The following is a 10,744-nucleotide window of genomic DNA, read 5'->3' as shown; positions in this document are numbered from 1 at the left end:
TCCAGTAGCTACAATACATAAAGTAGCCTCATAAAAATGAGAGGAACATTTATTTTCTTAAAACTATGATGTAGTTTTTTGGAAAATTTAATAAGAGGAAACTGGTAACAGGGTTGACACACAACACGTGAGACACAAGTTCAAATATGTTTTTGATCCAAATAAATAGATAACTAAATAATGCGTAAACCGATAGCCTAAATTACATTGTTAAAATCTTTGTTTTCGTTGGTCACAAAATGACCATATGTTCGCTCCAAGTTCGAAGGACTGTTCTTCTCATTTGATCAGTCATGAAATGTCAGCGGTTGTGTGTGAAGGGAGCAGCTCGTGGATCTCCGTCAGTCAGTCAGGCAGTGAAGGGTTAATGTTACTGTACAGATACAGGACTGTGAGCTGGTGTCTATAGGCTGCTCGTGTCCACTCGCTCCATTACTCGCTGCATGCTACTCTACTTTCCCCATTCCCACAGTGAGCACCAAAGAAGAGCCCTGCACCTGCTCTGCAGACACCTTCCAGCATGGATGCGTTAAAATCCGCCGGGAGAGCAATAATCAAAAGTCCCGGAGTTCCGCGGCACACATGGGGAACGTCCAAGCATGAAAGTGAGTAGCCTACCTTCGTTTTTCTCTGTTTACATTTACTGACTACAACTGCATCAGTGCTGCTGTTCATGCAATGAAACAACCTATTTTACCAGTTAAGTGATAGATAGATAGATAGATAGATAGATAGATAGATAGATAGATAGATAGATAGATAGATAGATAGATAGATAGATAGATAGATAGATAGATAATGCAATTCTATTTGCTTTATTGTTAATATAGTTAGCTTTTAGTTGTCTCTGCACTCTTTGAGATATTCATCTGTATTTTTAATAACAGTTCATTCTAATTAGGAATTTCCTGGAGCGTGTAGGCTATTATATAGGATCCTTGTCTAATATTGACCCCATATTGATAACAGTCTGGTTACTGTAAAAATATATTTTTCTCACTTTTTCCTTGTGTGTGTAAGAAAATCCAATTAGATCTCATAGATGTTACCACTGAACGGTTCAAGGTTGACTGGCTTTATGAAATGTGTCGAAACTTGGTCAGGCTCGGAGAGACAGCTGGCCACGCTGTGCAAATAAAATCACAGTTCCAACTTTAACACTTCCACTGACTCCAAATCACACTTCATCCATTTATGCTGTAATAATTGAATCAGTTGGCTGGTCCTGTCAGCTTTTGTTCTGTCAGGAGGAAGAATTTAGGGCTCTGTATGGAAAGAGGGCAGTGGTTTTCTGAGACAGCCCGTGTCACATCAGCGGTGACAGGCAGGAGCCTGAGGTCATTCTGACGTGTGAGATGTGAAGTTCATGAGGCACTCTGGGGCCAAAACATCCCTTTTCCACTTAAACTGTGTGCTAGGCATAAAGCTGGAGGAAATCAGTCTTGTGTTGCTGAGAGTATGTATATTTACTAAAAACCAAGACAATTAGCATAATGAATTATTCAAATCAACAGTTGTGTCTTGGGAATTTAGCTCCCAGATTAAATGTTCATGATTTGGTCTGTAATGGCTTTCTGTCTTTCTAGCAGTGCTTTGTATTTCAAAGAGGATCAAGTGCACAAGGGTTAATTGTTGAAAACATGACAAAAAAAAGGTTTTTGGTCTACTGGCAAAATTTCTCACAAAATTAATATTATATAGAATCATTCTTGAGGATGATTCAAGATTTCAGTTACACTTTTTTAAAGGAAGAGTAAAGTGTAAAAATTGTATTGATATTTACTCACTCTGTATGCATTTGTTTTCATCAGATGAACACATAAAAAAGTCTGTTTTTGTATGAATAAAAGTCATTGGGATTCAAAACAAAGAAATTGATGCTTTTAATTGGCAAGGACACACTAAATTGATCAAAAGTGATCGATAGATCGGCACTCTTCATTTGTAATGTTACAAAAGATTTTCATTTTAAATAAATGTTGTTCTATTGAATTCATCAAACAAAAAGGTGTATCATGGTTCCCACAAAACGGTCTTCAGCAGCTCAACTCTTTCAACTTTGATAAAAATGTTTCTTGAGCAGCAAATTAGCATATTAGAATGATTTCTGAAATTACTTAATCCTAGGGTAATGTTGCTGAAAATTCAGCTTCGTCATCAGGAATAAATTACATTTTAAAATATATTCAAACAGAATTCACATTTAGAAATTCACATTTTTCCAAATTATTAAGTGTTTGAAACACAGTTTAAAAAAAAAAGATTAAACTTTTGTGCATCCATACAAAACAACAGTGAAATTAATTAAATATTTTTAACTCAAAGGGGAGCAGATTCTAGTACAGCATACTAACAAGTGAATAATGAACTGTTTTTGTACTGGTCTGATGAATATTCATTGGAGGCTGGTGTTGTCTCTCAAGTGTGCAGTTGACTTGATGAAGGTCAGAGTTTTCACTGGCGTTCATTAAAAGTGAAATTTCATGTTTTATGTTGCCAAAAGAGAAAGTTCAAGCTAAAATATCACATTTGGGCTTTTTTTAGATGTTTTTTTTTTTATTATTTAGATAGTTGGTGTGTGTAATGTCATGCACACACCAAGGAGAAGTCACTATCAATTCTCGCTATGTCATTAAAATAACACTGACAGTTCCAAAGGTCACATTAGTTGCTGCAAGTGTTTGATGCATTTCTTGGTTTTTATACTGCATACAGTTGCAATTTCCAGTGCAATAACCCCTGGGTGGGAAATAACAGGTGTGAGCAGTAACTTCCCTTCTTATCTAAAGTAGACATAAGGAACATGAACTATCCCTTTAAGTGAAGCAGACATTCTGGCTTTGGATGAACCAGTTACAGGAAGTATGTCAGCAAATTGATCACATTGTGACCAGGCACAGTGTGAAGGACAGGGAAGTTACACTGACATCAGAGAAGTGGTCTCTCTCCATGTGTCATTTTCAATTATAAGAAATGGATAAGGTGACCGTGCAGACTGACACACACGAGCAACGTGGATAGAACATTCTTTCACCCACTGACGCACAAATGCATACATTTGCTCATGTATACTACAGTTCAAAAGTCACTTATGCACTTTATTTGTTCTATTTTAAAATGTAATTCATTCCTGTGATTGCAAAGCTGAATTTCCTGCATAATAACTCCAGTCTTCAGTGTCACATGATTTTTCAGAAATCAATCTTATATTCTGATTTGCTGCTTATGGAACATTTCTTATTTTGATAAAAAATTTTAAATAGTTGTGGTACTTAATTTGTTTGTGGAAACATTACTAATTTTTTTCTGGATTCCCTGATTAATAGAAAGTTTAAAAGAACAGCATTTATTTGAATATAAATATTTTTCATCCTGTCACGTTTGAATGATTTTTAATTCATAAAAGTATACATGTTGTTGCCCAATTTTTTAACAGTATAATGTATGCACATATGTATAGTGAAGAAAAATATTCTGTACAACATCGAATCAATGAATGAAGTGTACATCTGAGCTGATCTTAAGAATGTTCTCTGCGAAAAAGCAGAATTTTTATTCTTTATCATGTACCATTCTCATTATTTTTGATTTATGGTTTCTTGTGTCAGGTTCTTTTGCTAGATACTGAAGGAGTTTTGACTGTTTTGCTAAGTTTACCTACATTTTATTATTCAGCCTATGCATGTTAAATCATTTATTATGCAAATTAGAAGCTAGTGCCATATAGCATGTTCTTTATATTAACTTTTAGCTGAAATTTATTTAGATATTTCACCCATATTGACTTTGTTTTGCTAAATGCTTAGAATAACTATGAATCTGCACCAAGTTCATGGTTCATTCATTTCTTCAGATAGCTGGGGTTCAAGAGTATCTATTATGTTCAAGGTTAGCTGATAAACAGTGGTTTCCTCTGTGAATTCTATGTTTCATGCGCTATAAAGAGGCTATTTTGTGTGCTTTCTGACTGCACTTGAGGTTTTCAGATGGGAGCTCTTGTAATAAAGAAGTCTTTCGTCATCAATAAGCACCAGCGTTCATATAAACTGGGTGAAAAACTCACACACACAACCATTTTTCTAAATCAAGTGTGTGCAATGCTGTGTGAAAAGACCCTATTAGGTTTTAAAAGGGTTCATTTCAGAGTGTGTCCAGCAATAAAGACTGAGACTATCTTTCCTCTCCCTTAATTAGGACTCAATTCTGACCTGGAAGGCATGAAGGAGAAAGAGAGAGAGAAATGGACACACTCCTTTATTACTTCTGGCCTCGGTGACTCCCAGACATTGTTATTGTGATCACCCTCAGACACTGTGACAGCCGTGTGCAACAGCCTGTCTGGCTTTAATCGTGTCTCAGCACAGACCACTCAGGTTCAACAATAAAGGTTGGAATTTTGTAAAAAAAAAAAAAAAAGAAAAAAAAGAAGAAGAAGACATTAGCCCTTATGCCCTGGGTGACAAAATCAACCTAGCCTGTGAATCAGGACCAGAATAAACAAACAGATGTTCATACTGCATTTATTTAATTAACATAAATTTGCTGCTTGCTCAATTTACTTAATTAAAATGAAATAATGAAATCTGATTTAATCATGTGCAATCTATTTAAATAAACAGAAGTTTATTGAATGCATTTGAATACTTTTCATGTTGTTGATGTAGCATTGCACATAGAAATTAGAAATCAGGGAATTTTCGGTTACCAGTGTGTAAAGATGGGTGATATGACTAAACTTATATATCAATATGAGTAATTTTATTTCACGATAACAATATATATAAAAATATATTTATTTTTACTTTAAATAAGGTCTTTATTACATCAACATTTTTGATACCATATACATTTCATAATTCTTGTCACCAGCGTCAGTATCACAAAAAATGTATACTAACCTAAATTTACTGAATTCTTATTTATTTTATCAAGAGCAGTTAGAGATTTCCTCTTTGTTGCTGTTTGATTCACATGAATGACAGACAGTAGGAATATTAGACTGCTGTCACTTTAAGAGCTGCACGGATCCAATATACTGTTACACAAGTGTTTTCTTTCTCAGATATTTGTTTTCACTTATTACTAAATAATATTACCAAAACTAACTTATCCTAAATTATTATGTTTATGAGGTTACTTGAAAAGACGGGTATTTTGACACATACAAGTGTGTATTTAACAGTTTAAGGCCTGTAAAGTGTTAAAAATGAACACAATGCTCTTGTGCTTTATAAGAACTGCCTTCACGTGCGCGCTTCTCTGACAGTGCTCAGAAACTGTGCTCTTTCAGTGTGTGCACATATAGTGAAATAACTTCTCTTTTGCTGCTAACTGTGTTTCTGCTTAAAATCACTTGTTTTAACCACAATGCTTAATGTAACGTCACATGAACATGTAACTGCGATAGAGAGGCCCACTTAGAGAAACCATTAACTCGTATACCTAATCTTTAGACCAAGTCTGCAAAACTATAATCACATGACATGCTTTAAACTTAGCAAAGCTCTAAACACAGTTCTGTACATTGCACACATCATTCAAAACTAACATTTCTTTTGTTTAATTTGGGAAACTGGCATTTTAATGCCACACATTAACTGATGACCTACACACAGCGATCATGTGTCAAAACATTTGTTCACTTGCAATTCTGTTGTATCTATATTGCACAAAGTGCTTTGTAAATAAAGCTTGCCCGCGTGTTCAATATAGATATATAGATGGAAAATTCATCAGTTGTACATACAGTAAATACAGTATATACAGTATGTGCATATGCATGTATGTGCGAGAGCTATGACAGACTCCTGTTCTTCACTGCAATGCACTGCAAGGACACACAACAGTAGTGTTTTACATTTTTCACATCTTTGTGTAGTTTGGTTTATATGTCGCTAATTATTTTATGTTTGTGTGTAGCGTTACTATGCAAAAATAAAATGTTACAATTAATTAGACGATGGTTTATAGCTTCCTTGAGATCACTTAGCTTATACTATATCTTCAAACCATTTAATTTTCAAATAGTTATTGCATAAACAAAGCAATGGAAGGTCGATGGACACACTGTATCCCATTGTTTGGAAACGCAAAATATTATGAAGCTTTGCGAAGCACGTACCCATCACTAATGTGCACTATTGCTAATTACCAGTTAACCAACTTTAATTTCAGATTAAGTAAACCCATTTTCAATATTTGGAACCTCTTCCAAAGCCAGACAATTGTCTTAATGCTGTGGATGTGAATATCTGGATGTCAGTTTGAAATGCTATGAGCTTTGCTGTTTTGATGTGTTCTAAAGTGAATATCACATTTTGACTGTTTCTTTTTTTTTCTGGATCAAATATAAATGCATTCAGTTTGAACTGCCAGCTCTCACATCTGTCAGCAAAGGAGAATTTAGCTTCCCATGCCTTCTTTTTAAACCAAATGAACCAGTCTCTCTGTTTTCCCCCTTTTTTTTGGATTTGTTTGTTATGTATCTCTCAAATCACTAACAAATAAGAGCAAAATCCCTTCAGACCTCAGAATAGGTCTCTCTCTCCCTCTCTGTATCTCAGTCCTTCTTTCTTTGTCATTATTTTTCCTTAGTGTCTGTGAACATAGAGACTCCCTGTGGTTTGTTCCCTGCAGGTTATGAATAAAAGAGGAGAAAAGGATTTTGGAGAGAGAAACAGATGCACAATGTGGCCACACTCAAGACACAACCTGCAAAAAACCAAACAAGGAATCAGGGCCATACTTTACAATAAAACTTTACATTCATGTTACAGTTTACAATTAGATGTAATGTTATTGTGATCATGTTTTATTCTCAAAAACAAACAAAACAAAACAAAAACATTATTAGGGAAGTTAAGGTAATGTTATGTTGAGCTTATTTTACAGTGTATAATTAATAAATGCATTTATTTTCCCCTTAAACAACACACACTTTTGATCTAAATTCATATATGCAATTGAAAGTAGTTCTTTCTAGTCATTCTTAGAAGTTGCATAGGATTTTTCATTAAACTGAACCTGCTTTATCTCTGATAGACTGAGAGAGCGGTCAATGATAAAGTCCTCCCAAATATTGATTTTCTTTGTTCTCTTCATGTTCACCAAAACTAAACAGCATTATACACCTGCATTAGATTATACTGATCCATTGCCATACACAAGCATTGAGATTACTATAAAAATATTTCCCTTAGTCGAATCATAGATTATGTTGACAACATTATATTCTTATTCCTAAATTCTATTTTGCAATTTATAATATTACTGTTTCTCTCAAGAAATATGCATTCCAACTGTATGTTAAATTAAATATGCATGTACACCTCTCCCATAGTTCTCCCAGCATACAGAGAAAGAGTAATGCACACACTGACTGCATGAGAATCAGCCGTCACATCCTCCCACAGAGCGATCCGTGACATCCAAACCTTGCTTCCTGTTTGACAACCTGGACATGCATCAGGGAGAAATTTGACACTCGTTCTGTCTCTCGTCCTGTTTCTCTTCCTGCCCTTCCCGCTCTTCTGACAGCTCTCTTTTTCTCTGTTGATTTTAGGTGCCTGTGATTTCCTATAAAATATTCCCTTGTTAAAAAGCAGTCTTTTATTCTATTTTAGTCCTTCCGTGCTGCCAGCATTAGCCCCAGTGAACCTTGTCACTGATAGTGTCTCTTCGTCTGTCTGTCACTCAGCTCCACTTGCTCTCAGTGTCTTTTATCTTGTGCTGATGGGCTCAGTGGGATTCAAACGGCTCGGCTCACTCAGACTGAACACCTGAAACTACAGCTGATCAGACTGATGAGCTGTCTCAACCACTGTGTTTCAACCAACTTTTATGTTTGATTATACGTTTCATTCGCATAAGGAGAAAATTCTATTAATAACTGATAAATCTTTTATATGACTGACATTTGGACTATGTAAAGCAAGATTTTATGTACAAAACGATTGTTTATTATAAAATGGATACTTCTGGTCCTTGATTCTGTTGGTTGAGCCATGTTCGAAGCTGTTGTGAATTACACTACAAACATACACCTTTGTTTACTTCTGTGTGTTGGAACCAAAACTTTTCCAAAAGTTTCTGAGGAACTACATAGTTTGGTGGAAGAATTTTTTTTTTATTATTATTTATACCATTACACTTTATTTGATCTGTTTTATTCTGTGAAACCTTACTACGTATATGGAATAACTGTTTATAAAAGCAATAAGGACAGTGAAGCCATGGTTTACAGTGAATTTACAACAGCTGAGGGGGTTAGCTGTTATAGTTATTTATATCACCTCCTAGCTGTTATAGATTCACTGTAAACCATGGCTTCATGGGGCTTATTGATTTATATTAATTTAGTGTTCAGAAATATGTGTTTAGTGTAAATTCTATTCTTTCCTTTTACTTTTTTTCCCCTTATTTCAGAGACCCCTATGATATAAAAATGTGATAACAGTAATGATAATAAATGCTGTGTTTTCCTTCACCGAAGAATCCTGAAAAATATCAAAGAAAATATTAAGCAGCCTAACTTTTTTTGGAAAAAACCCCACCAAACTACATATATATATATATATTCTACTGTTTGATGATAAAACACTGTAATAAAATAAAATAAAGCATTAAGCAAAAATAATGAAAAAGCAAAAAAGAAAACAAATAATGTTCAGTAGTGTAACACCTGTTAGAAAATCTAAGCATAATAATATTTTTGCATTTATTCGTGTTTTTTATTTGTGGTCTCTAAGACCACACTTTTGGCAGGATACTTGTAACAGTTCTCACAAATTGAAAAAAAAAAGCCATGAAGAAACAACTTTCAATATTAAGCATATCTTTCGAGCTATTATAGCAGTCAAAGGGTCTCTCAGAATCCAAACCAAATCTGACAATAATCTGACAAGAAATCCACTATATAGGTCATAAATATTGACCACAAATATAGTGTTTAGATGTGACTGAACCTCCTTAGTCGATCAGAAAGAATAATGGATAGTGTTCATTTTAGCGTGCTGAGCTTGCTGCTGTACTGCATCTATCCTTTGGCAGTGTCTTCAGTGTTGACCCTTAACCTCTGTCATTACTGAGTGCATGCAGGGTGTTCAGAATGGCTGCTCAGAACCAACTAAAACCCACCAATCAGCAGCATGTGGAGGAGCTGCATTAGTGCCAAACCCCCATGAGACACCACTTACAACATACACACCAGCTGAGGCCCTGTGATACACAGACATCAGCGTATTAAGCCCATACAGTTGTATTCTATTACTGGGCTCTTAGAGGATGAATTTCTGGTGAAGGTGTTTCTAAATATTCACTGGATAAATAGATTAAACTGTTATCTAATCCATTAGTTACATTAATCGAACACCAGCAAATGAAGGCATGATTGTACACAGAATATATAGTGACCAGTTTGCAATTTAAAATGTTTCAAGCAATATTTCACTCAAAACATTTTCTGAAAATGTACTCAACCTCAGGCTTGTTTTTTCATAGGAACGGATTTGGAGAGTTTTTGAGTGAACTATTCCTTTAACTATGATTTACCTATCTTATATGCTTCAGTCAATTTATGGATTTCTACATGCATTTCCCGGATCATTTTTCTTATGTGAAACTATGTGCTCCCACTTAAAAACTCATATATTTTGTAAAAGACATGAGTTTCGCCTACCTGCTCTTATCTGGCAACACATCCCGCTGAAAAGCAGACCTTGATGAATGGTTTTAAACATAACCTTTGCACATATGTGACCTACAGCCAATAGTGTTGCCCGCTTCAGGACAAAACCATAAAAAGTGCTGAGGAAGCACCCATATCTCATAGAGTTTTGAATAAGCCTTAGAAACTTTTATTTAATTGATGTATTCTTTTAACTTGGACCTTCATTTTAACTCTATGTGCTTTTCCAATGCTCAAAAAGTGAGCAATAAAAATCTCAGACATTGTTTTCATGCATTCAGATAATTTCAGAAACAAAGGTGTGTGTCTGGCTTGAGATACATTGTGACATACAAAACATGTTTACGTTTTCTTAAAACCAGATGCTAATGTGCATGCTGTTCAGTATAAACACAACCTGAGAGCACGAAGTCTGAGCCGCTGTTGTGCTGCTGATAAGACTCAAAGCTTCTGTGATTTTCTGTGAAGAAACATTTTGCATTGCATTTGTATTACTTTGAGTTCAAAAAAAGCAAATAATCCACATTTTTATGTATGAGGATTTGAGGTGAAAATGTCTGTATGATAAATGTTTACACTTTGTTCTGAACATTTAGTCAAGCTTGAGAAGGAAGACTGGCTTATTTTGTAACAGTAAATTATAATTCTTGCAGATTATTAGTGATGTGCAAAGAAAACTAGGAACATAAATGTATGTGTCATTTCCAATCATGCTGTAATTTTGTATAATATCAATAATTTATGTGTAAAACAGCTATGAAATGACCTTTAGAAAACAAAAAAGTCTGCCATTTCATCACAAAACTGTTAAAAATGTAATTGTAAATATGTTCTATATTGATAAGGCAGCCCGTGTATTAGTTCCCATTGGTTGGCAAGTCGAGCAGAGAGTCATTAATTCATCCAGATTTGGAAGAAAATTCCCCTTCAGTCGCCTGGAGGCAGGAGATGTTGTCTTTCTTCTTTCAGTCATACTGTAAGACAGACCTTGCGTTCTGTTCATTAATTCCATTCGCACTGTCATGAATATGAGTGATAACACTCGTAACTACAGGCCCC

At 34.9% G+C, this 10,744-nt stretch overlaps 1 protein-coding gene across 3 annotated transcripts in view; it reads left to right on the top strand.

Moving 5' to 3' along the window:
* The first annotated feature begins 289 nt into the window (after positions 1–289).
* Positions 290–10,744, top strand: part of LOC113077394 (low density lipoprotein receptor adapter protein 1-B-like) — a 30,188-nt gene continuing 19,733 nt past the window's right edge. For 2 of the 3 annotated variants that reach the window (XM_026249807.1, XM_026249806.1), the window contains exon 1: positions 290–605. In XM_026249807.1, coding sequence (XP_026105592.1) covers positions 521–605 — 85 coding nt within the window. In that variant the 5' untranslated portion in view covers positions 290–520. The remainder of the gene's footprint in view (positions 606–10,744) is intronic. The other variant, XM_026249805.1, reaches the window with a different exon arrangement.

The sequence above is a fragment of the Carassius auratus genome, unplaced genomic scaffold (genome assembly GCF_003368295.1).
Source record: "Carassius auratus strain Wakin unplaced genomic scaffold, ASM336829v1 scaf_tig00022521, whole genome shotgun sequence".
Lineage (NCBI taxonomy): Eukaryota > Metazoa > Chordata > Actinopteri > Cypriniformes > Cyprinidae > Carassius > Carassius auratus.
The sequence above is the reverse complement of the archived record's forward strand: the minus strand, read 5'-3'. Positions and strand labels throughout refer to the sequence as shown.